The 27516-nt window shown below is 40.7% G+C and overlaps 1 protein-coding gene across 3 annotated transcripts in view; it reads left to right on the top strand.

Annotated features, from left to right (window-relative positions):
- The first annotated feature begins 909 nt into the window (after nt 1-909).
- The window catches only part of nr5a2 (nuclear receptor subfamily 5, group A, member 2), a 51530-nt gene continuing 24923 nt past the window's right edge, over nt 910-27516 (top strand). Inside the window, exons 1-5 of one of the 3 annotated variants that reach the window (XM_017702395.2) lie at nt 910-1135; nt 3207-3341; nt 5296-5414; nt 7431-7572; nt 10779-11473. In XM_017702395.2, coding sequence (XP_017557884.1) covers nt 1072-1135; nt 3207-3341; nt 5296-5414; nt 7431-7572; nt 10779-11473 — 1155 coding nt within the window. In that variant the 5' untranslated portion in view covers nt 910-1071. The remainder of the gene's footprint in view (nt 1136-3206; nt 3342-5295; nt 5415-7430; nt 7573-10778; nt 11474-27516) is intronic. The other 2 variants (XM_017702396.2, XM_017702397.2) reach the window with 2 other exon arrangements.

Raw genomic sequence — 27516 nt, 5'->3', positions numbered from 1 at the left:
TAAAACAGAACAATAAAATAAAAAGCCTGCAGACGAGATGGGGTGTGTACACCTTAAGAGTTAATACAACTTAGAAAATAACATTTCAGTGGACTATACAATAATGTTCCCTGCCTAAAGCGACTGAGATGTACCCTTGAGGGTTCCACCCCAGTGACAAGAGGGGTACTGCCCCAGTGACAGTTTTATACCTTTTTTTCTGAAAGTGCATATTTCCCAAATACCAACCAGTTCTATTTTATATCATATTTTTTTAACCCACAAAATTATTATTATGGAAAAGCACCGTTTCAAACCTGGGGAGAGTAATTTGTTGTATGAACAAGTAGAAAATATAGGATAACAAAATCAATAAAGCCACCACAGTGGCGTCAAAACATGTATATAAATGTCAGTAAATCCCAGATTTCTATTTATTTGCCTTTGATTCTTTGTGTACTGTCCTTCCATGTCACATCTTTTATCAGTTCATTATCTAGGCTTCCTGTGCTCCTACTAAAGAATTATGTACACCTCTGCTATCCTGATCTATTCAGATCTGCACTTGAAGAACCAGGTTCTTCAAAATAGCAAGAAAACAAGAAGAAAATCAAGAAATGTCTTCAGAATGATTGTCGAAACAGTTCAAAGTGTGCGTATATTCTCTCTTCACCTGTTGCTTCGTCTTTTGATCTCGTTTTTTACCACCTTCCCTCGGATAACAGTTTTACTTCACTCTTCCCACCGGTTAATCATTCCTCCATCGCTATCCGTCAGCTCGCTCTTATCTACTCGTGTGTCACTTTATAACTGGTCGTTATCGATGAGGCCGGCACCACGTGACTCGGACGGGCCAGTCAGCGAGCAAGGTGTTTGGACGCTGTTGATTAGCGCGGGAAGGAGGCGCGAGAGGCGACTCGAGCTGTTAACCATACTTTCCCTCACCTGTGAACATGGAGCTGTGAACCAGTCAAACTCACAGCTCTCTCCGCCCGTGAGGGAGGACGGAAAAATGACAAAACTTCTGAAGTAGAGTTTAGTTTCCCCACCTTAACTGAGCGGCCGCTGGGGTTTTTAAACTTTAAGCGTGCTATGTCTTCAAGTCCTGTGAGTGAAGTAGGACCAGGTGAGTCCAGTGAGGATGGGGCAAATTTAGGTAAGTAGGCTAGTTAGCCTGGGGCAGATTTCAGAGCAAGTAAGAGCTGTTATAAGCGCTCGTGTCGGCTCTGAAGAGCCTCTGGTCGAGAGAGAGCAGGCCAGACTTTCACTGAGCTTTAGCGTATGGAGTTCAGGATTTAGCCTGCAAGCTATAAAGGACACGCGGCAGCTTATTTTAATTACGCTGAAACATTTCCACAGAGCAGAAGTGATGCGGAGTGAGTCCACATGCTGTGAAAGGGCTGAACATTTTGTGGTGTTGGACTGTTTAAAGGCCCGTGAAAACGGCAGGCTGTCCCTTTATTCTGATATGAATGACTACAAGTGAAAATTTTAGTTCATTATTATTATTTTGGCGAAAGGCTAAACTGTTGTTTTGGTTGTTTTGTGTTGTGACATTTAAAACACCTTTTGTTGCTTTTGCGCTGATACAAGTTTGGCATTTCCGAAATTATTGTTATCTTGTCATTTTAAATTATTTACTTTGGTATGGAAATTATTATTATTCATTTTGTCTTATTATTAGTAGTATTAGTATTTATTATTATTATTATTATGACACGCTGGTGCAATTCGACACATTTAGTGCGCCATATGTGAACAAGTAAACGCATCTGTTTTAATAGCAGCTTGGCTTATAACGACACCCTTGAGAATGATTTCGAAAGTTCATCTCGAAGTGTGTTTTTTTTTTTTTTCGTGCTGGCTTAAATTATCAGCACGTGGAAGCGGCGCGTTTGATACGGCTGATCAGCGCGGAGCCTCCGTGAACTTGAGAGGCTTCAACGTGTGGCACTTAATTTTTCCTTTTCCTGAGTCTGTGTGTCTCTCCTGTGTGCGTTTGTGGGAAAACTCAGTGACTCTGTTCGGCTGTAGGCTGCGACTTAATTTCACGTTGGGATAGTCAGAAAAAATATGAAGTTATCTGCACGAATGTTGCTTTTGGCATGCAAACATATACTGTACAGTTTCCTTAAGCAAAATGAGTCTGAAAGAAATAAAACTTGGTGCCTTTATACACGTTTTCCATAGACCTGCTTAGTTCAGACACTGTGATCACATCTTGATAAATCCATGCATATGTGGGCGCTATCCCGTTTTTATTTCTGAGACATAAATGATCAGTTGTGGTTGAAATTTGCGCCATTAGAAATTCGCTTGAACTTCATTAGAAATATATTTGACTTCACTAGGCTTTCCTGCCACTTTGATTCATGACCTTTGCCGTATAGTTTTACTTTAACTTGAGCTTTTTTTATTTGTTTGCACTGATTTCCAAAGTCCCACTCACTCTGTGTCATATGGCTGAATTAATACGCACACTTGTGATAGGTAGTTACACCGGTTATCTCAGCTCTGGCTGACGTACCTCCAGAGCTGTTGTTCTCTCACTGCACATCATAAACCTTGTTTTGTGTCTGGTGCGTCCCGGCGTTTTCCCAGCGCTTTGAGCTCCATCATTACGCCGCGTCCGCGCCGCTGTGTTCCGGGCGAGAAAAGGGGCAGAAGCGCCGCCGCTCTCCTTGGCACGGTGATTGGTTGGGGGGCGTGACGTCAGCGAGGCGAACGAAGCGCTTATTGGCCGAAGCGGCGTTGGTGCGGCGTAAACAAAGCGGTGAGAGCAGCGGGGTTTGAAGTTCACATCAGCGCACGGCGGGCAGAGGGGGGCCGGCGAGTCCGAGCCAACGCTGAGAAAACTTCATCACAGTCCGCCAACTCCCGGTTAGACTGCTCCGTGGACGAGCCTGACGACGCGCCGTTTTTGGGGGGTTTAGGCTACTAGCTCGGAAATCTCGTTAACTCTTAGCCGGTGAGGGTAAAACTCGTCACTTTGCGCACCTCGAGCTATTTTCCTCAGTGTCTTTAGCCTCTCACCGCTCGGCTCGTGCTGTGTTAGTGTTGATGTGCAGTAGCTAGATGTCCGTCTCCTCAGCATGAACTCACTCACCGGTCGGCTGTAGCTAAGAGGGAAAGAGACTAGTCAGCACTCCCCGCGCTGAGGTGTAGGGATAACGCAGGGGATTTTGTGGACTGTTGTGAGCCTCTCTGGTGTGTGCTGTCGCGTCCAGGTGGATCACCGGGCGGAGCGGCGGGTCCCCTTCGGCTTTGCGGAGCTGTCATGCTGCCCAAAGTCGAGTCAGACTCTCTGGGACTCGCTCGGTCGCATGGGGAACAGGGCCACCACATGCCTGGAAACATGCAAGGTAAGGAGGCCGCGGAGAGCGCGTAGTATTGTGGGGCAACGTGTGAAACTGCGGTTTCCTTTTTGGCCGAGGCCAAAATCACGGAGCACACGGGGCAGATGTTGCTGTCAGTGAGGCTTCATAGTGCGTCGTGGCACTATTGAAAGTCAAAGTAGGACCCTCGGGGTGTCTTTTAACCCTTCTCCACCGGGGTTTGTCGTAGTTTATCTTGGAGTTTGGCGAATCGTGTCTTTTTGCATGGTTGTTTTGTCTTTGTCTGCGTTAACTTTTGTTGCAAAGGTTCTAAGCTCAAACTGACAAAAGTCAGTTCCATGTTTCAGAGAGCGGTGCTTGATGTAGACAGATTCTTTTACTTTGTCACGCCATTTGCTTCTGCAAAGCAGGAAAATTAAGCGATTTGGTGGTGATTTTGCTTATTTTTAATCCACTCGACAATCAAAAATGTCAGTAGTGAAGTGAAGTTGGTGGTTATGGTTTCAGTATAGAACACAAATTTTAGGCCTAATGACTTTTAAATTGGCTTTTTATTGCACTGACTTCATAATTACCACAAAGTAAAAAGAGAGATTGAATACAATATTTTGCTACATGAGCGCGTGGCAGCGTTAAAAACGTGATTTTAATTTTTTTTTCTTCAGTACTTTTTTATTGACTTAATTATACTGAAACGCTTTGTAAATAAACGTGCATACATATGTAAGTTCTTGCAGATGAGCAGCAGGTTTAGTGCTGCGCTGTTTGTGCGTCTTTCAGTCACTCAGGGGTTGAAAGTTGATTTAAAGCGCTGTGAGGACTGAACTAAACTTCAGCTTAAAAATCAATTGTAGACCTGAGTTTCTTTAGCTGTTAAAATGTTGTTCTTTACTCGAAGGAAAATTCGTCTTTCATTTTTTTGCGCTAAGTTAAACCAGTGCAGAATATTCGATTTGTTGAAAGAAGTGTTTAAAAGGCGATTCCTGGCTGTAAAAAGTTGTAAACATCACTAAAACTCTGAAAGAATTGGCGGTATGTGTCAGAATTTCTATTTCGAGTAAACAAAAAGGAGCAGAAAAAAACTTGTTGCATTTCAGAGCGCGCGCAGTGTTCTCCTATTAAAAGCTCCCCGTTTTACTCTCGGCGCGGTTAAAACTAGCATTGCTCGGTAATCATTAATACACGACGGAGATTACAGACTGTAAAGCAATTAAACGCTGCCATGTACACAACGAACGAATTTAGTTTTATTTCTTATGTGTTTCTTTTCTGAAGGCTCATGTCTTGGCCTCGCAAACAGTTTAAATTAGCGAGATAGCAGCGCAAGTCCACCCACTCTGTTTTATGGAAAAAAATACGTTTTTTCACCACGTGAATATTAATGTGTTGCAAAAAGCTTTGAGTGCATTTCTGCGGTTCACGCTTTCTAAGTGAGCACGGCGTCGACACATGAGCCCGTCAGCATCACACACAGTAAAGATGAAATAAGAGAAACAGCAGATACGGGAACATGCAGAGGCTTCGACCTAAAGTGTGGAGGGAGAAGCGTTGGAGTAGATGTGTTAATTTGCTTGCACACATGAGCCCGTGGTTAAAAGTGCTGCTGTGCTTTCCTTTGCCTTGTGGCTAAAAGCTCCTCCATTCCAACTCCAGAGCTTCTGCCTCCAATTTATCAGCCATCATGAATATTAACGAGATTGAAAGGGATGTTTGCCCTGGCTACGACCATCCTCCACACTAGACCAGACTTTAGCTGCTATTTCCTTCAGACAAACTTTTTTTTTCCACTTGTATTTTCGTACAACTGTAGGCTACAGTAGGATGTGTGGAAGCTTAACCCATGTCTAAATGGTATGCTGCAAAACCTTCTGTTAGTTGCATGGTTTGTAAAATAGCAGGCTGTGAGAAGAAATTCATTCTAAAGAGATTCTTGTTGTATCTCTGACCTTATGCTTTGCTTGTGATGTTTGTGCTTTTCCAGCCCCTCAGTTTAAAATGATGGACTACTCTTACGACGAAGACTTGGACGAGATGTGTCCCGTATGCGGAGACAAGGTGTCCGGGTATCACTACGGTTTGCTCACCTGTGAGAGCTGCAAGGTGTGTGGTGCTCTTCTATGCAGTTAATATTAGAGAAATAACGAAAAGAGCTCAGGCTTCAGGAGAAATCTGCTGAGACGGCGCCGTTCAAAGCGCCGGTTTGTTAAAGTACATGTCATGTGGATCTCTTGCAGAGTTGCATAGGTTATCAGGTGTTATGAGGCGATGAACTTGATGTCATGCATAGTTTGTCATTCAGAGATGTCAAGATAGTTGAGTGAGGGTGATTTTAATTTCTGTTAACCCGAATGTTGTCTCAGTCTTTACATCGAGATATCGTATGGACTTTGAGGGGAATGTGATGTAGAGTAGTGGGATGTTCTTGGAAAATCCAGATGTTGAGAGTTTAGGAGATCAGTACACAGACATATGAAGAAGAACTCCATTTTTGTATGCACTCACCCAAGTGAGTTTTCCTTTCAAATAAATATATAGCATTATGTTTAAAAGTTAGAAAAACATCTGCAACAGAAATATAATTCTTACATATCTAAGTTGCACTATGGAATACACTTTGATGCTGCTTTGTTTCATTCATCCATATTTTACTAGCATATTATTTGATTTGTTTGTATTCTGTGTTTTATTTATTTTTTGACATATGTTTTCTCTCTGAGCTGTAACCAGGAAATTATTTGAGTTTGGCTCATGTATGTGCTTTAATAGAAATCAGCAGCCCTACCAGAGGTCATAGGAGCCCATTACATACAGTCATTGGCCCATGCTTTTTCGTTACAGTTGCATATTTCAAACACTGTAGGAAATAAAAATTGTCAGTGGGATAATCGAATGGCAGAGTGGCTTTAGCTGTAGAGCCAAAATTATTTTTAGATTTTTAGTTTTGAGGCACTGCATAGAGGAATGCAGAACTGCTGTGTGTGTGTGTGTGTGTGTGTGTGTGTGTGTGTGTGTGTGTGTGTGTGTGTGTGTGTGTGTGTGTGTTTAACAGAGAGTGAGAGAGTTCTATGCAATATTGATCGTTTCAGATCAAAATGGGGCAGGTTTAACAACTCTCCCTATGGTGTTGATCTAGAATAAGTTAATGCTTTTTCCCATTTGATTTTCTTCTGCTCTGAAAATGAATTCAGCCCTGTTATAGATGAAATCTTGTAATTCAGACACTGTAAATTATGGATATTATTTATTGGATTTTTACACTTATTTTTAATGTATGAATAAGAAGAGCTGAGATGGTGGAGACACTATATATTATGCATTTTTAAGATATCTCTGCCTCTGCAGAGCTGAAAGTAATTTGGCTGCAGTTAATCAGAAATTTCAGTGTTAGGAATTTTAAAATAGATTTATGTGGACATTGAATAATATTAACTGTATGATATTTGTTATTTGTTAACAAAGACATTTATTAAAATATAATAAGTTAGACTGAAATTTAATCTGTTGTGTGTTGTAGGTGCCCATGGGAAACAATACAGTAAAATTAGACCTAAAATCATATACATTATTGTGTGACAACAGCCAGTTTCTGGGTTTATCCAGTAGCACTATAGATGTGGACAGTTGTTTTCTATTACAGTGCCATTGGGCTTAATGTAGCAGAAAGTACTTTTTATTTTAGGGAATGCTACATGTAGCTCCTGTGAAAGTGGGTTTGTAAAATGTGTGATAGTTAACAGTAACCATTAGGATGTCCATCCTCTGTGGAGAGTTATTTAGGGGATATCTCAAATTTGAGTTTTTGACTTTGTTCCTGTTTACTCATGTCAGTGTATGTGTATGCACATGTCAGTTTGTGTGTGTGTGTGTGTGTGTGTGTGTGTGTGTGTGTGTGTCTATGTTTGTGTTTATACAAGCAAGCGTTGGCTGGTAAGCATTTGTTGGCCTCTGGCTCTCTTTTCATATGCATCAACTTGTGTGGCCTTGAGTGTGTTTCACCCTTTAGTCCTGTGTAAATGAAAATGAATGTGTGTGTGCATTGTTTGTCCGTGGCTGAATAGCACATTAACAAATGTCGAGGGTCAGGTGTTTGACATCTTCATTCATCCTCCTCGGCAGGGTTTCTTCAAGCGCACGGTGCAGAACAACAAACGCTACACATGCATCGAGAACCAGAGCTGTCAGATAGACAAAACCCAGCGTAAGCGTTGCCCCTACTGCCGCTTCCAGAAGTGCCTGAACGTCGGCATGAAGCTGGAAGGTAAGAAAGACACTTGGTTTTTTCGCTAGGCTCTGCTTCTTATTGTAACTTGAAACTGAAACAGATTCACTAAAGTCGGTATGGCAGAGCCTGAACAGGCTAGCTTTCCTCAGACTGTTTTGAAATGCTCTGACAAGTTTAAAATCTGAAAGTTTAAGCCCTTTGCTGACTTCCTCTTAGTATGTAAAATCAGGACTCCAATGACTATTAATTGTGTAATTGCTGGAGGGCAGAATTTCCAGTGATGTCATTTTAAAGCTAGCCGGCTTTGATTTGCAGGCATTTTCTAGCAGCGGGTTCTGAGGCCCTCCAGCATCCTGTCAGAGATGTCCGGGGAAATGAGAGCTAGGCGGCACTCTCCCCACGGCCTGGCAGGGCAGACTCATTGCAACATTTCTCAAACATTCTACAGCAAAGCAACAGTTCTTACTGACCAAGAAGGCTCTTGGAATCATAAATTTGAAATATTTGTTAAAAATGTACATTTACGTGATTTTAATCTAACAGGACCAGAAAATTAGCTGAGTTATAATTATATAGATATATAGATAGGGTAATATAACAGTTCATAAGATAGCAACTATGTATTTGTAACTATAACATGGCCAGCTAATATTTTATACTATAAAAGCACGTTGAATTCACGAAGAAGTCTTTTGAAATAAATAATGTGTGATTATTGATTATTAGGATTATATGTGATATCAGAGCCATTTCTGAGTATGTATAGCTTTTAACAGGTTAATTATAGCTATTCATTTAATTAATGAAATTTTACCATATCTGCCAAACACAGACTGATGTCCTTCCCTGTCTCCATAGAAGTCACATTATCAGTATTGATAAGCAATGGCGACTTTTTGTCCTAGCTGTGCTGAATTGTCTAAAAATATGTTTCATTAGCGATACGTCTTGTGTGTTGTGTCTTCTCATGGATTATCTCGACCTGCCCCCTCATCCTTGATGTCGGTCTTAGCTAGAGATTAAGGATGAGATGCAGAGACTTTGTTTACCTCCATGCTATCACAGGCAAGAAAGTTAAGGAAGTAGAATAGGCGAGAGCGAGAGTTTATTCATTCCATTTGTGAGCAATGTTGTGCACAGCGGAGCATAAAATGATTTCAATTTCATCAAACGTCTGTTAGCCATATTAAGTACCTCCATGAATCAAAGCATCTCACAACACGTGGGAATGGATATTCAAAATGAGCCCCAGCCTCTGCATCGAGCACTTTGTCATTTTTCGGAGTGAGAACCAGCCCGAGTGTCTCGCCTCTCGGAGGCCGCCATGGAGAGGCAGCTTGCTGTCCCATTACTTATGCATAGGTATCATAGCTATTCATGTGTGTGCGTGGAATATCGCGCTTTCGAAGTAGGGCTCCAGCAGACATGACAAACAGTGTGTCAGGAGCCAGCCAGGGGAGGCATTCATATGCCTGTGATAGGACAGCCATCCTCGCCCAAGCAACACTTAATATTCCTGTATATTAAACACACATAAATCAGCCAATAAGCAGAAGCGCACTGGCTTGCCTCCACACTAGTCTGCTTGTACAAGACCTGTCTGAGGATTAACAGAGTACATGCAGACACACATACAAATAAGTAAGTGTACTCAGACAGCAAGTACACACAAACAGACATACAGGTTCATGGGGATCTGTACATATACATACAAAGTTCATGGATCCATACAGCCATAAACAGACAAATGCTGGTGCATATGCACACAAAAGAGAGGACCTTTAACTCCCCCCTTCTTTCTTAGGGCAAAGAAATCAGTATGACACGCATGTAAATAACCTTGTTTAATTAGACACTGGAAAAAAATCTTAGTAGAGAGAAAAAAGAGAGGGGGTTGGGTGTGGGGGAAGGAGGGTTGAAGGGGGCACAGGAGGAGGAATCATGCATTTGTGATCTGAGTCCCTGGTCCACATCTAATTGTGATTTCCCAAAAGGACCAACTATTAGTTTCCATCTCATTAATTACCCTGTTACTCAGAATCATTAATACTTAAAGTTGCTACAATAATGTATAATAGATAGATTGTTTTTTTGGTTTTTTTTTTTGGACAGGATAAATTTTTAACAGTCACATTAATGCTTGACAAAAAATCCACATCTCTATTGTCTTGGGGTTTCGTGGTTATTGGGGCATCATGGGGATTGTTCGCAGGGTCGCCGCGACAACGCTCCTCACCACCGCTGCCGGCTCTCAGTCTCACTCAGCTCTCCCTTAGATCAGACGCATAGTGACACACACAAACACACACAGACACACACGCTAGCTCACACACACACCGCTGTGACAGGGACCATTAAAATCACTCCCAAGGCAGCTGCTGGACTCTGCTTTTTTCTTTTAATTGTTGTATTCATTTAATTTTCTCCTGCACTGGCGTGTGTTCTAGTTATTAGAGGGCTGTTCTAACAAGTGAGCTCACACTGGTTGGGTCCTGGTGTGTGTGTGGTGAGTGTGTGCGCGTGTTTATATGCCCGGTTGGTGTGTCTGTGTATAAAAGGAGGTTGGATCCTCCAGCCATCCACCTGCGACACTAAGCGGCATAAAAGAGAAATAATTAAGCATAAATAATTAACATGTGGTCCAGCAGGCTGAAGTGGAGTGTGCCGCCCCATGGCAGAGATCAGAGCTCTGCTGGGCTTCGGCTCTGCCTTCATTTATTTACCCTAATGATTATCCTGTCTGCCTGACGTTGGCTGCCTTTGGTTTGAAATCATATTTTTCAGCATGTGACCTGTGTCTTTTCAGTGTGGTGAACAATTTGTGTCCTTCAGCATGGCCAGATCTGAATAGTTTTGAAAATGCCTTAAGGTAGATATGGTGCAATTCAAAATACAGGCTGTAGAGTGACTAAAGCCAAAAAGTGTACTACCAAATTACAACTGAGCAGACTGTGAAGATTATTATGTGAGTTAGCATAAAGCATACATGCTTCCTAACACCGTTTTAGTCTGACAAATAAAATGATATTTATTTAATTATTTGTTTCCTTTATATTTAGTTACATTTCTGTATTACAAACATATGCAAATGTTTCATTTATAAAGCCGGTTTTAACTGAATTGATATATTACTGACTTTAGCCTCCCAAATTATCCCTCGCATTTTATATCATTTCATGTTGTATTAGTCATGTAAAGTTCATACAGTGACAAGTATTTGTCTTCCCTCTTTTTTGGCCAAGCCGTGAGGGCCGACCGTATGCGCGGTGGCCGCAACAAGTTCGGCCCCATGTACAAGCGGGACCGGGCATTGAAGCAGCAGAAGAAGGCTCTGATCCGAGCTAATGGTCTGAAGCTGGAGGCCATGACGCAAGCCATGCAGACTGTGCCGGCTGACCTTACCATCTCCTCAGCCATCCAGAACATTCACTCAGCCTCTAAGGGGCTCCCGCTTAGCCACCATCACCACCACCACCACCACCACCATCACCACAGCTCATCCAGTGCTGGCCTGCCGCCCGCAGACTATGACCGTAGCCCATTTGTTACCTCCCCGGTCAGCATGGCCATGCCCCCCCATGCAGGAGGCCTGCAGGGCTACCAAGCTTATGGCCACTTCCAGAGCCGCACCATCAAGTCCGAATACCCCGACCCTTACACAAGCTCGCCTGAGTCCCTCATGGGCTACCCCTACGTGGAGGCATACCCTGGGGGCTCACCGCCCAGCTTTCCCCACCTCGTGGTGGAGCTCCTGAAGTGCGAACCCGATGAGCCCCAGGTTCAAGCCAAGATTCTGGCTTATCTTCAGCAGGAGCAGGCCAGCCGAGGCAAGCACGAGAAACTGAACACTTTCGGCCTCATGTGCAAAATGGCTGACCAGACGCTCTTCTCCATCGTGGAGTGGGCCAGAAGCAGCATCTTCTTCCGTGAACTGAAGGTAGGTGGACTATTAAATTGTATGATGTTTTAGCATGCAATATGAAAGTGATGCTGTGGAGGGAGCTTGCAGTCCACTTCCTGGAATGAAGTGTTTTGTATGTGATGCATGCACTCACTACACTTATATGCGTAAATTTCATATCATAGCCAGATGAATCAGTTTATTCTCTTTAGCTTTCCTGCAAGAGGTGCATGTGCCCCTGTTCCACAGCTCCATTTATCAGTTGCAGTAATGATTTATATACCCTATATCACTGTGCTGAATTATTATTATAAATCAAATAGTACTTACATGAATTTCAAATACACTAGCAATTAGTAATTTGTTTTGTTAATAACTTTTATGATGGTATGGACTTTATAGATATATGTAATGTATTTCGTTTAATGTCAATAATACATTGTGTTTTTTGTTGTTTTGATGCCATGTTGCCATCTATATTTGGCATTTTGCTACATAAGTTCATGCTTGTTGTTAGGCTTCCTTGAACTTTTATTTTAGTTGACATTAATCTTTCCACATAAAGTGCTGAGTGTGTAGCGTTTAAGGTTTTAGACTTTATGCTTCTCTCATCTGTAGAGTTCAGCCTTACATTAAGCATGTAGATACAGTTTCAAAACAGACAGCCAAGCAAAGCAGTGATTAGGATGATGTACAGAGATTTTTCAGGTTTTTTGTTTTATAGAACACTGTAAAATGTGTACATTTTCTAAATTGAAAAGAGTAGCAGTTTAGCACTTGTTACATATGTTTAGATTGAAATGACAGTAGGTGTTTTGCTGGCCACTTCCACAAGAGCTTTGATATCAGTGTTCACTTGAAGCTCTTCTCGAGTTTTTCAGAGCTAAATGTCGCTGGCTTCATTCTCACTCATTGTGTTTCTAAACCACTTGCTGATGAGTGCTGTGCCAAATCTGAAAATGAATAATAACTCAAACTCGTCCTGTAAAAATAAGACAATACCTACCATACTCAAGGGAGGAAAAGAATTTTTTTGGACACCTGTTTTCTACAATTATTTTCATCGTCTTTTATTACTCCTAGTCATGTTTGCTTTTTCAGTCTCTCTGTTCTGACTGCCTTTTTGTTAGCAATATTTGTTCATTTTCTCAAATGAAAAAGTGAAAACTGTTTCCCGCCTATAGCCTTTTAGACACCCAGCCAGATTTTCCATATATTTCCATCTGGTCATTAACTGGAGCAAATGGACTAAGCCCAGCAGAAGCTCTTCATTTTGAGATGGATGTTCAGTTTAGAGTCTTTTCTTTGTGTAATGATGTGTAATGGTCACCCTCTTCACAATGCTATTAACAATAGACCTCTACTGCCCATTCCCTCCTTCTGGCGCTAGAACGGCCCAGCCTCACTTCAGCTTGTATTAGCATTGTGTTTGGCTAATGACTGTCCATATCATTTATTCTTAATTGTGGCTGAACTTCACCTTTTACAGTGGTGGAGCACCCCTTCATGTTATGACTAGCCTACTCTCTCACCCTGGCTGATTGGTTAGCACAGCCCTTGTTAAAAGGTACTAGGGTGTAGCTGTTGCATTTGACATTAGTGAATGGCATGAAGCAATGAAGCTGTAATTAGCAAGGCTCTCATTTAGCGAGGTGCCCTCCCTAAATCGCACAGCGAAAAAAAAAAAAAAAGCAGAACAAACAAAAAAGCTGGAGCAAGCAGCACTGCTAGCTTCTCAGACCACACTCCTGACATTAATTAGTGGATACTTGTACGGTTATTGTTAAGCAGAAAGCTTTGTGATGCTGAAGCTTAAGCCTGTGTAAGGGGATCCCTCCCTGTTTCAACAGGCTTTGTCTATCAGGAGCTTTACTGAGAGAGGGACCACAGGACAACAGTACTGATGCTAAAGAAATACAGTTATGTGCTTTTAACAGAAGATCCAATGATCTTTATTGCCTTCTTTTATTTTCTGTCACATTTTTGTATTAAGATTTAACACATTTTTAACAGATCCATAGATCAGTCCCCCACTAGAGAGTCAGGATGCATCGATACAGGATTTGTGGGGTATAGATTTTGTACAGGCTATCGTCTTGCGGATAGCCAATATTTTTTAATGTTCGTACTTTTCATGATGCTGATATCAGCACTTATACATAAATATTTATATAATATATAAAGTGGGACTAGCTCTACCTGGATTAGAATAACAGACAGAAGTAACGCTTATTTGTGGAGGGTTACAAATACATTAAAATGAATTAAATACAGACATTTTAGCACATTAGCCTAGCGTCACCTCAATAATTTGCGCTTCTAGCATAGCATAAGTACATGTTTAAATATCTGCATTATAAAGTTGACTAAATCTTTCCTCAATGAAATTTAAAAATCTGTCTGATCAGATTTTTTAAAGCAAATATCTGTTGATACTGATTTCATTTCAGTATTATCATGCATCCATACCAGAGAAGTGATTTAGGTGTTGATGTAGACAGAGCCAGGAGCTGAAAATGTGTTTATACAATTAAATTTAACTTGTTTTGTTGGAGTAGTGAAGGATGTCACTAGTTCTTCAGTGTAGAAAATGTTCCTTGTAGGTGGAATATCTTGAGCGTACTTGGCTTTTATTTGTCCATGAAGATACATAGTGTAGTACAGTAACCATGATTATAGAAGGAGCTTTCTGCATCTGATTTATTACACAGTGATAAAATGTGTGTACATGTCAGCAGTGACCTGGTACAAGCACAAACATGCTCAAATACGGCTTGACTGGACAGTCGCCTGTTCGGAGTGACCTTTTAACTTGTGGCACCACATATCCAGTGGAAAAGTAGGCGTTACAACTGGAGCTTTTGGGGGAAAAGCATCTATCATTGACTTTTGTTTGTACGGGATGCTTAATGTCCTTTTGAGCATGTTAATAACAAAGCTGCAGGTAGAGTTTAATAAACACAGGAAATGCAAGTGAATATGAGGCTTGTCAGAGGTTCCAGGGGGCTGCAAGGTGACTATAAATACACCTTCATCTGCAACACTATTATTAGTCTTGTAAGAACAAAAGAATTTCTCTGGTAATAGAGCCGGGTGTGAAATGTCTGCCAAGTGTTTAAAGATTTAGTTTCCATAAGTTGGACTTCGTTACTGCACTCATAAATATTTAGCCATGATGGGATCTCTAAAGAGAGCTCCCTATTGTGTTCAAATGAATAAAAGAGAAAAAGAGAGAAACATTCCAGTGGCTATGTCTCACAGCTTGGACAAGAGTTAGCTTGTGCTTAAAAATAATCATAAAATATCACATAAAAATCAGGATAAGCCTACCTTGCTCTTGATTTATGTAACTCAGAGAGCATGTATCTATTGTGCTTTTCAGTGCTGGTATTGAAAAGCCACAGTTCTGGAAACTTTTTGTTAGATGTAGTGATTTCTGAGTAAACTTCTAAGTTATTTTACTGACCGTTTAGAGAGACAGGAATTGAAGATAATTTTCAGGTAGTACTTTTATAACCTGACTATCCTCTACAGTTAGTTTAGACATCTACCCTGTGGACTGTGCTCTGTCATAATTCTTAAATGAGGTCATCCATAATGACAGCGTTATACAGTAGTTAACACCCTTAACGATAACACATACTGCGTCCTAATATCAACAGGTCTTTGTTTATGTGCTTGTTTTGTGTAAACCTCTTTAGTCACATATGTTGGTGTGTAGATGCATTTTAAAGACTGCATTACACTTGCATTACTTAAATTATTTATAACTGGTGGATCTTGTGAACGATGACAGTATTGCAAAAGCTATTATTATGATCACAATTTAACCCTTAATACAAAGGCAAAAAAGGCTGTTTCTGCTTTTTATATGTCTTCCACTTTAATAATATAATGTTTAATGCTGTTGTCATGTTCTCTACATATTAAAATGAACATGTTCTAATAAACCTTCATGTTATATGCTTCACAAACAAACAAAACAGCAATACACATTTTCTCAGCAGTTTCCTTTCCTTAGCGACTCACAAATGAGTGCTGTGCATTGAACAATAAAAGCAGTTTCTTGATTCTTTTATTAAGTAAGAAAACATAGAAAACACGATGGCACAAAGAGTGTTAGGATTCCATGTGCTGATGGATTTTGCTATGCCCAGCACAGACATGCATGTGTTCCACCTACTCTGAAGCAGATTTTAAAAGGGGATTTGCCAAAGTCTCTGAATGTGTTGCAGATGACACAGCAAGTGAGATTAATAAACGTTACGTTGTGCAGCCCTTTACTGCAGTAGGGGAGAGCATGGCATAACCTTACACATTTTCCTTTTTGGTTATTCATTCATTTATATAATTAAGCAAGATTGGAAAAAAAAACAACCCAAGCATCTTATGCTACAAATGAAAACCTGTGCTTTGTTTCCAGTACATGCTGTTAATGAACAATTCAACCAAAGGTGACAGGAGTGCCAACATTAAAACTAACCCCATGGCTAACTGGTGTTAATTGTAACAGACTGAGGGACTAGGTGTAATGTTCACTAAAAAGTCTCCTAAATCAGTGCACACACATTTAATTCAATACAGTTGTGTTCTTTGATCCAGATGAGCATTCCATCCTAAATAATAAACATATAACATAAAACATATTGATCAAAATAAATATAGCTAGTGAAAAAAGTGTCCAAAATGGGAAAATTTGTTTTTAACCATTAAGTACAACAGCAAATACACCAGTTAGCTCTCACTGTCAGTTGATTAAATGGTGTAAAATTAGACACCAAGAGAATAATTAAAATATTATCGGTGTGAATTCTACAACTTATACACTCAAGTCAGTAATTCAAAAGCATTTATAATAAAGAAAGTAACTTTAGTGGTACAACAATATCTGTCTGTTTATATTTTTCTGTGAATGTGTGTTTGTCTGTGAGTGTGTGTATGTGTGTAATGGCTGGTGTGTGTCATTCTGAGGGTGGGCGCTGGGCGCTGGGAGGTGGGGGAAACAGATGCACTCTTCCCCTGCTGGCTGTCCCGTCTCAGGGCTGCTGCGTGCCTCTCTTCTCCTGGCTCTGTCGTTAGTGCAGAGACGTGGAGAGTGATTCACGTCCACAGAGATCACTCTTTTCATTGTGAACTCTGTGCCATTGTTCAGCGGGATAGGATGCGTGCGCATGTTTTTCCTCACTACACAATAGGACCAAAATACACAGATTCACCACACTTTTTATTATTCTTCTGAGTATATGTGGCATTTTTTACCATACAATATGTTGTCAAAGGTAAATTTTATCAAAGAGAACATAGTGTAAATGAACCTGCGATGTAATACTGCAACGCTATCCATATATTTAGTCCTCTGAGCTGATAAAAGTCACCTGCGCCAAGCTTACAATGTCTTGACATGTGGCACTGCCATTTATTTTTGTCCTTTCACGGCTGCTCTGGGACATTTTGGCGAAGTTCTCCTCTCTTTTTTCATTCCACATCCAGGAGAATGACAATACCAGTCCTGCCATTAAGCCATGCAGAACTGTATTAGGGCCTTGTTCTCTGAGTTGCACCCAGCCGCGAGGCTCGTGCTTATTGGAAAAGCAGCTGGAGAGGAGAGAGAGAGGAGAGAGCAGAGAGGACAGCTCTGGGTTCCTGACCTTGTTATCTGTCGAGCTATCTGTGACCCTCATTTTTTTATCACCTAGAATTGAGTCTTCTTAACAGTCTCTATAAGGTTTAAATAGATAGTATTAATTAGATCAAATGGCATTTTTCATACTTTACTGAGGACATTTTTTAACCCCTTGAACTCAACCTGTTTGTCCACACTTCAGTTCCTCACATACTGGTTTCAGTAGTAATTACTGCTAATATGTAGTTGTTACTGGATAGTAAGACTTAAAATGTTTAACTGAATAACTGGCCTACAGATGAAAGAATTAAGGAATAAGCACCACTTAACTAAAAGTAAGATATATCTAATTGCAAAACTACTGATGAAATTTCAGAGAAGTTTGAACAACCTTAGATTGGTTCGATTAACTCTCCTGATGCACCTGTTCATCAGCACAACAAGTGACAGCAATCTGATTTTTCTTTAGCATCACATTTTCTGGCATTTTTGACTTTTGTTTTGACTGAAGAGTGTGTGGTGTTCGCATTGGCAGCTGGCTGTATGATTTCACTCTCCATTAATATTACATGAATTTACTTTTGTAAAATGCATCGCATCCCCCTACTTCTTATTTTCTTTTTTTATCTGACAGTCCAATTTCAGAGGTGCAGGTTAGAGACTGTAATTTCCAAGAGAGCTCGTATCTACAGGAATTAATAAGGCGTTGCGGATGTGATCTGTGAACCTGAAGGCGATTTATATCGCCACCATCCACCTGACACACACTCTCACACACATGCACAAGCACACACACACACACAATCCCCCTCCCCTCCATCTCAGCCCCCCTCCTAGACCAGCCGTATCCGTCCAGTAGCAGCGTGCCGTCCCGCTCCAGGTCAGCCGGGGTTACTCTCTGACAAACGGCCCAGAGACCGCAGCCTGCTGGCCCGGCTGCAGATTTGTAACTGTGTCCCTGGTCCATTGCATTTGAATTATTCCACCGGGCCTTGTGTTGCTTTACATTACCGTGCAGTATAAGGGCTTGGGGAGGGGCAGGGAGGGGGCCTCGGGGGTGTGTTGGGGAAGGATGGGCTGCTTGGGTGGGGGGGAGGAGATGAACAAGGCCCTGTGAGCGGCACCAAGGGCAAGGGTGCATGGTGAAGGACAGGGGGGGAAACAGGTGGGAGGTTAATGGCCCCTGGACCGGATCCACCAGCCGCTCAGACTTGATATATGGGCTTTAGGCCTGGTGCGGGCGTAGGCTTTCAAAGATATATTATTTCATTTGAGGAGCAGCATTCTCGTCCCCACATTTGTCCACTGATAGATGATATCCCCCCGCTCACCGGCAGCCACAATTGGAGATGGCGTGTGAGTTTTTGTAAGGCCTGCTCCTGTACATATTTTCTCTCTTTTTCTCTCTCTCTCTTTCGCTCCCTCTTTTTCTTTGTCTCATTGACTTCTCCCTCAGATGTTTTTGACTTTCTCTCTCCTCTTAGCTACAGGCCTTTGGACAGTTTTTTATCTGCTCTTCCAGTAGTAGCGATGTCTGTTTGAACAGGAGTGTGGTCACAAATGCCTCTTTTCATTCATAAATTATATAGAAATGGACAAAAATGGTATATCTTGCCATGAACTCTGGAAGAGCACAGTGTTTTTGCAGTTTATAAATATTGCAATAGAAAGTGGAGTTTTTTTTCACCAACTATTGACACCACTCCATTGGAAATTCTTTTAGATAGGGTTAGGCTTAATCTGGGTCTAATCTGAATCTAATCCTTAAACTCTAGTAGTTTAAGGAATTAGAACCAAATATACAATCAGATACGTCATATTACATTACATAATGAGCCATTATTCTGCAACTGTATAGATGATTATTATTTTATCAACCACTTTCTGCTTTGCCTTTCTCACTATACTCCCTGCACACAGCTGTTTGTTTGATTGTTGTGGCCAACTGCAGAGTAGTTGTCTCTTGAATGCAATGTCCCCTCTCTGGCAGCCGAGGTCAGCTAGGCCGTCTCGCGCTATCCCCGAAAAGCTGCCCTCATGCCCAAGAGACATTGCTCGGCTGAGGAAGGAAGTGTGCGCACTTGTTAAAAGAAAAGATTTAAGGTCCAAAGTCCCTGCAGGGCTGCTGGAAGGGCTCTAGGGAATGCCACTAGCGGGCGGACAGGGGTCTGCTCATCCACTTGTTGCTTTGATGAGGGATAAAAGCTTGTCATGAAGTCCATGTTCCTGCAGAAGAGCTGATAGACTCATCCAGCTCCTCCATTCCTCCATACTGTGTCTCATTCAGACATGGTTTGGCTATTTTTTTTTTTTTTACCCCTTTTTCTCCCAGCTGCTGTCTGAAGAAAAAACAGAGAGGAATGTGTTTTCTCTCTCCATCCTTTCACAGGTTTAAGTGTTTTTTTAAGGAGTCTGGTGTCCTTAAAGAACCACGCATAGGAAATGCTTTATCCTAAGTAGTATAGACCATTTTATTGGTTGTGTTGAATGCTTGTTAAGAAGTGTCTCAATACTCTATTTGGTATCAGTAATCAGTAATATAATGTTTTTTTACAGTTCAAAGGTCTACACCTGTGGCCTCATTACACCACGGCCATTTTGGACTGCAGTTCTTGACACCAAGAATGCAAATGTCACTCAGGCCATATATTCTTTTTCTACTTCTTCCTCTACCCAAATATCACCTGACGTACGGCACACTAATGTGGGCTAGATTTACAAAGCCCCTATAAGTCAAGACCTGTTCTTACTGATGGGTTTAAAATTGAGGTCGTAAAATGGAAAAAGTACAGCTGAAGTGTTAAAGTAGACTGTGCTTTATTTAAAACAGATGCAATTATGTTTTTTCTCTTTAAAGTTACTTTTTTATTTGTAGATAAAACATTGCAAAATGGAATTTATTGGATTTACTTTGGTGGCTCTCAGAGTTAAAACAAAGGGACAATTTTCTTTACTATTGCTAAGTAGCTTCACACTCTCTTTCTTCAGTGTCCCTTGCAGCTTAATTATCTGCTTGTAATGGGTGTGGGTCTGAGGTTGACAGCCTCTGCCTGCCGCCTCCCTCTATCTGTCAGCAGTTGTCTTCGATGTCTATTTTTGCTGCTTCTTTTCAGCCATCTATTCTGGACGCGCTGAAAGGGTCCAAAGACAATACATAAGCGCGCTAGTCAGAAAGACAGGCAGCACAGCGGTTTAAGCTTACACTTATATTTAACCAGCATGTGGGCTCTGATTGGTGCTCTGCTGAACACCATGTGAGCTTCAGCTGCGCAACATTATGCATTGTCAGAATGAGGCTGTAAGTGTTTGGATCCCGACGAGGAGAGGACGAAGCCACCTGTTCATTATAAGGCTCTAAATCTTTCCCTTTTTCATTAACTTCAGTTTTAGTCTCTAGCAGGTTGGCATGGCCCTTTGCTAAACAGTTCCATCCACATTACATATGACTTCAGGATTCCTTTTCGGGTATTACAATAGCATTCTTTTTCTGTTGCAAACGCTCGGAGTAGTTTTTTGGCGACTCCTGAAACAACATATGAGCAAAATATTTAAAACTCATTGCACACAGATGCCTAGAGCACGACAAGCAACCAGTGTGTTGACAGTGGCTTTAAAGTTTGACAGGGGCTTTGCAATGCTGTCATGATTCAAATGGCAAGTCAAGCTGTGTTAAAATAACATAACGTCTTGCAGGCCGTACCTAAACTGTCTGTAACAATCAAAACTGTGTGAGCAGGTTGTGGACTTTTTAGTGCCCTCGGTACTTAATGTTCAGATGAAGTAGGGAAGGGGAGTCTGCAGCTGCACAAGTGCTTTTCCTTACACTCATTACAATAAATTTCACATTACAAGGGTTTTGGCTCAAGCTCAATATCACAGTCAGTCCCATAATTCTAAAGGGGTGCCTATGACACTGATGCATTTGCATAACTGCAGCGGTTCATGGACATATTGTAACTGTATTGTTGTAATAGCCTATCGACTGAAATTCTTTCAAAAATGTAAGCATACAATACAGGAATTTCCACTTACAGAATTAGGGCACAGTTATTAATAGGCAATTTAGCAAAAATTCTTCTTCAATAAGATGTGAACAAAATGGTTTGATATGAAATTCTCTGTTCTAGAGAAGTTCATACCCAGTCAGAATTTGAACACGATGGTAGTGATAGGAACCAGATTTCACAAGTTTAATGCCTCTTAAAGTCAATTCACAGAAAGTATTACATGAATATGCTGTCTAAAATGAAGTCAGCTTGTTGTATATTACAAAAGGTAAACGTTAATTAAAATTAAAGGCCCAAACACTTTTATTCCATCTCAGCAGAGTTGCTGAAAGAGGAGCCATCACTGATTTTAGTGGGTTAGTATTCTGCAGGATTACAGCATGCAGCCCAACACTGCATGCATAAAGCCACTCACGCAGGCAGCTGTCTACTCCTGTCCAGCTGAATAATACAGGACTCCGCACCCATTCCCCTTTCTGAGCCAATCAACAGTCATTTCCTCTTGTCCATCAACTTGTCACACAAAAGGAATAAATATTGACACCCCTTGCCAATAAAGACACCCATAAATTGTAAAATCGAGGAGGAAAAAAACGGTACAAGGGGAAATAAAATCAAATAAAAATGCAGCAGTCACTCTGTGGGCAGAAAACGTGTGTGTGTGTGTGTGTGTTCATGTGTTGAAGATTGAGCACCGTTGGTGGATCGATAGTCAGCCGACGCTCTGCGCAGAACTCATTTTGGATTTGGAAAGCATTATTTTCTCACTGTGCTTTGGTTGGGGGTAGGGTGAAAAGAAATTGTACGTGTGTGTTTGGGGGGGCCGTGTACTTCAGGGAGCTCTTGCTCCCTTGACTTCATGTATATTAGGAGACTAATGTTCAACTGAATAATTGATTAGGACTGCTCTGTTTTTGATAATTAGTTGATAGCTTCTTAGCTTTAAGCTCTCTGATCCATAGTAAGAGACTGCGGGGCTACGATTCTTTTCTTTCTTTCCTTTTTTTTTTACAAAACATGTTACAAGCATGTTGCAGAGGAACAACAGTGCTTAAGAGCTCAAATGGACTGAGCTGCACTCCTGAATGGCTTAAGAGTTTGGAAGAGGAGAGAGAAAGAGCAAGCTTTTTCTCATAATCTGTTTTCATCCCTCCTTTCTTCTGGTGTTTCTCTCTCTGGAACGAAGCTTTCGCTCAAGTAGCTCATAAAAAATATCTCACATTCTTACCTTGCGGTTTCATTGAAAAAATATTTGCTCACTTGTGTTTAATGACAGACAGCTACCCTTTACCTTTTATTCTGTGCTGATCTATAGGTTCGTAGGTATGAAAGTAGGATTTCTAGTGTCAGAATAGGCTGCAAAAATTGAAATGGTGATTCTGTAAATGAAAACATTAGTGGTTTCATTTCTGAATATTAGGCTACACATGGTTTTCCTTTGAGGTCATATTTATTAGCTTGCATAATTGTACAACTTTTGTGCTGCATTGTGAAAGGATCTATAGCCTATTTTGCCTGTCTGGGATGTGACCTTGAAAGGCGAGTGAAGCTCGTTTGCAGCATAGCAGAGCTTGGGTGACCATTTCTGTCTTTCTTTTTCCCACCTTTTCGAATACTGCAGCTATTCAACAGTAATCCAGCTTTCTCAGCAAGCATGTGACAAAAGCAAGTAACTTTCTCTCAGAGTAACTTTTAACTGTATTACATGTCCATTACTAAATTATCTCAAGTTTGGAACTGAACATAAGTAGAACTTCTGGTTGATTTTGTGGCCTATTGTTGTTAAAATTTCAGGCTTTAAATATAGTTCTTGTTTTTCCTGCTTGAGTAAAGGCACTACTCTGTGCTCTGTTTGTCAGTACAACGTTGTATTAATCGTCTCATATCATACATTTTCTTTGTATTAATTTTCCCCTTATTCAGACACTTCTGATATTTATAACCAATCATGCTTAATTTTGACACAATTTATTATTAACCTCTCTTTATCTCTTAGAATTAAACAGGATTCTTAAAAATTCTGTGCCTGTAAGATACATATATAAGTAATCTTTGTTCTGGTTGGCTAGCCTTTGTGTGAATGTACAGAGCTAAACTGCTGTAGGCTGAATAAGTGGATATTTGTAAATGTGTTTTTTGTGGTGACTCACGAAACAGTTCAGAACGGCAGTTTTTGCTGTATAGTTTTCATATATGAGGTGTGTTTTGAAACTAACAATGTTCATGTACTATATCCAATTTTTCCAAAAAAATGGCAAATTAGTTTTTCCATAGTTTGGGGCCTTTAAGCAAGTTTTTGCTTATAGGACTTACTGCAGTACTCCCTATAGACTGGCTGCAAGTCAGTAACTCAACCTTCAAACCCTTATTTCAGTTCTCCTAGCAGAAAATACACCCCTGGTTTCAGGTCAGTTCATAAACAAGCAGAGGTTACTGCCACTGTCTATTGTTTTCTGGATGCTATAACACGAAAGCAGGTGCTGAGGGCTCTGATCGAATGCTGTGTATTTTACAGGTCAAGGGTCAGACTCAGGAGTCTGTTAATGTGGTCACCGTGGGAACTGATCAATCTCTATTCTTCAGCTCAATCAGTCAAGCACTCAATCAGTACCCGCACAAAACATACATTGTCAGCGTAGATGAGTCAATCAGCACCCTCAATTTAGTAGCCAAGCACAGACTACCTGTGCCGGGTCCCAAATTTGCACATGGATATGCAACATTCCATTATTTATAATATGGCAATAATTATAACTTCTTGATTGTCCTCCTTATACAGTCACAGATACAGAGTCAGACTGGGTCAGGAGCAAAGTATGGCTGTGTCAGGTTTGAGTCCACATCACAGTAAAAGTCCTGTGCACTTTGATTTCATCATGTCACTCCGTTTGTGTTCATGTTGAAAATTCAGTTTATCTGGAATATTTTTATCTGTATCATAATTGTACTGTTATACAGTACATTAAAACTAAAACCCAACATATAGCTGCCGAATCTCTGTTCTGTGGTTAATTTTGGTCAATTTTAGTAAACTGACCTTACTGAAATAAATAGGTATTTTTCAGATGTGACCAGTCTAAGCTGATACTTTTTTCTTAGTCTTAGTCACTAAAATGCAAGAGTGTCGTTCCAAAATGCGTTACACATTTGATGCAATGCTCATTTTTTATTTTATTTTTTTATGGAACTAAAAATTCTACATACATACATGTAAAAAATGTAATGGTCACATAAATGACCAGTTTGTTTAAGCTGGTGAAACCAGTATTTCTTTGGAAACTTCAATGCTCAGTGTGTTTCTCTACAAAGCACTGCAGCATGTCAAAATAAAAACCCCTCATAGTGCATGACATTGCGTATCACAGTAAAAGCCCTGTACAGAACGTTTTTTTCTAATTTTGCTGTGCTTGGTTGAATATAAAGTACTTGTCCAGTGTGCCCCATTTAAAAAATCTGCAATTCCAATTTGCATTTGTAATGACATATCAAATGAGGCATACATATTTTAAATTGAAGAAGATAAAGTATCGGTATTGGCCGATATCTTAAATGTCCGGCATGAGAAGAGAAAATACTTTTTAGGTGAAAATGGTAACTTTACAAGAGAAGGAAAAAAGTGTTCTTAACCTTTAATGTAAGTTAAGGTAAAGAGATTTTATTACAAATAATTTTGAAACTTGAACAATAATTTGAAATTTTTATTGGTCCATTCATCATCATATGGACTGATAACATTTTTAAATTACATTAAAAAATTTTAGAGGACTACAACAGAGTCCTGATAGCGATGATGTTATATATTAAATTGTAGTGAATTTGTCATCTAAATCAGCTTATCAGTAGTTCAATTATATGAATGTAGCTAAATCACCCAGTCTTTTAGTCAGCCAGTGTGAAGTAGAGTTGTTTCAGAAGCTAAAATAAGCTGAGAGAGCGAGAGCAAGAGAGAGAGAGAGAGAGAGAGAGAGTGAGAGAGCAATCCCAGGCTGGTCCCTAGAGGAGTATGAGTATGGAGAAATGTGCCCACAGTGGCTGGTGGCCACCTGCTCAAAGTCCCAGCATGCTTATCACCCAGGGCAGCAGGCGTGTGGGAGAGCAGGGGAACAAACAGAGATCCTGCCATGATAAACAAGCAGGGAGATTTCCACTGGATCAGGGAAAAGAGAGGCCACATGAACCAGGCCATTCTGTCTTGTGCTGCAGCAGCGTTAGCCTGAAGCCTCTGGGATGTCAAGCGAGGAAAGTAAAATCTGACGGCTCCACAAATAGTTTGCATCTCCCCAGGACACTGCAGGAAACCGCTTCTTCCCAGGAGCTTTTTTATATTTTTTGGTTAATAAATAAAATTCTATTATGTACTTTTGTATTCAACATAAATGGTCATTATTAGCTTAATTATATAAATATACTCTTCCCCCCCAGAATAGTAATCTTCAGGATTCATGGCAATGGAGGTCATGTAGCACAGCTGAAATTCAAACCTAAATTCCAGCAGTAGGGCTCAGCATTGTTAAGTAGCCATTGGTTTCAATACAGTTGCCACCCACAGGCATATTATTGTTTTTCCTATTGTACTCATTATTTGCAGTGACTGTAGCTAAAAAGAACAGACAGTATTAGCTAATGGGAATTCTCAACCGGTGGAAAACATTCACCCTCCATGAAATAATGAATGTGTGTCACCCTGGTGGAAAGAAAGTGTACGTAGCAGCAGATGAACAGATGTCCAGCGAAGACAACTCAAAGCTCTTTCGCTGCCCAACAAGCCCATTGAAGTGACTTCAAACCCCACCCGTAGGTTTCCCCACCAGATGCACTGATCCACATCCAAGAAGTCAAAAAGGTTCATGTAGAATTTCCTTTCTTTTCTCCATGTCTTTATGTAAATGACATTTTGGGCCACATACTTGCAGTCTTTTGAGTGTATGCGTACATGCGTGTGTGTATGTTTGAATAAATCATTCATTTCATTCGGTTCATTAAGAGGCATTAAAGAAGATTCCATTAATCTGGTCATTAGGGCACTTCAAAAAAAAATGAAGCTACTTATTAAAAGCAGTTCCAGCTGTGTACCCTCGTTATTCTCTCTTATCCACAACACTTAACAATGCTTGTGGCGTTCTACCAAAAACATGAGGGGGGAAAAGGACAGCCATGTTTGGCAATTTGGACTCTGTTCCATTATCACTGGTCTGGACTTGCAGGCAGTGATGAATAAATATTGCTGTTGGGTATGTGAAGGAGATCTATTTGCACGTCATTTACATTTGAAAATCAGGCACACGCCTGCCCATGCTTAATTACCACGCACTCATTCTCCTATTTCCACAATACCTCTCGGTATATTTGTGAAATCAAGTGCAGGACCGTATTAAAGACTCTAAATTTGTATGGAGACGCGCTAAAGGCTAAGCAATTGATCGGCACATTGATGTAGCAATGCCTGAATGACCGTAAAGGTGTTAAATTGGTTTCTTGGAGGATATGCATTTTTCATTATAAGTGCTGAGAGAAAGTTCCTTGTAAAAGCTCTGTGATGATTTTGAAATATTTAAGGAGCCCACCTTGAACAAGGCCACTAAATGAAAGCTTTAGAAAAAAAATTGAATCTAGGCATAGAGGAGATGTAACAAGAAGAGTTAGAACCGCTGGCTACTTCAGCAAACTTACACACAGCTTGTATAATAACAGTCTCATGATTCTGAAGCTTTAAATGTTGTCTGAAAGCCAGCTCCTACACTGTCTGTTGTGGTTAGGTTTTATTCTCTCATTGAGGGAAACAAAATCTGTTGTCTCAAGCCATGCACTCAAGACAAGCTGAAGTCAGTAACTATAATTCATTTTGGCAGTCCTCCAGGCATATTTACCACCCATATCAGCATGGCCCAGCGTAGATAAAAATGAACACACTTGTCATCTTAATTTTATTACACCCTTCATAATAATAACATGTTTTATGATCAGTTGGAAGACTCCCTTGAATACACAGTTCTGTTTTCTAAGAAAAAAATGTTGATGAGGACTTTTGTATCACCCAGCCAATACTAGAGTGCTGCTGTTCAGCGGACTATACAGCATTAGTTACGTGCAGAGATTTGAACTGATAGTACTGTGCTGAAACTAAAGCTTGTATGGTGCTGTGGTACACATGGCATACTTTTATTTCTGGATGTAAATAGACCTACGCCAAAGAACACATATCAGAGCAAGGCTGGGCTGTGACAGGGCAAAGAGGAAACTGACAGCGAAGAAGGGGCAGGGGGCCTTTAAAAGGTCAGAGATGCCCTTTGTGTCTGCCTGTCATGTCTCCTGCAGTGTCCCAGCCCTAGCAGACATTCGATGATCCAAGCGTGCCTGCCATGTTGGAGATTTGAGGGGAAGGTCTTTGATGAGAACGTTTGTCTTAAAATTTGGAATAAGTGACAGGTTCCTTTGTAGCCTGGGCAAAT

The sequence above is a fragment of the Pygocentrus nattereri genome, chromosome 15, assembly GCF_015220715.1.
Source record: "Pygocentrus nattereri isolate fPygNat1 chromosome 15, fPygNat1.pri, whole genome shotgun sequence".
NCBI classification, from domain to species: Eukaryota; Metazoa; Chordata; class Actinopteri; order Characiformes; family Serrasalmidae; genus Pygocentrus; species Pygocentrus nattereri.
The sequence above is the reverse complement of the archived record's forward strand: the minus strand, read 5'-3'. Positions and strand labels throughout refer to the sequence as shown.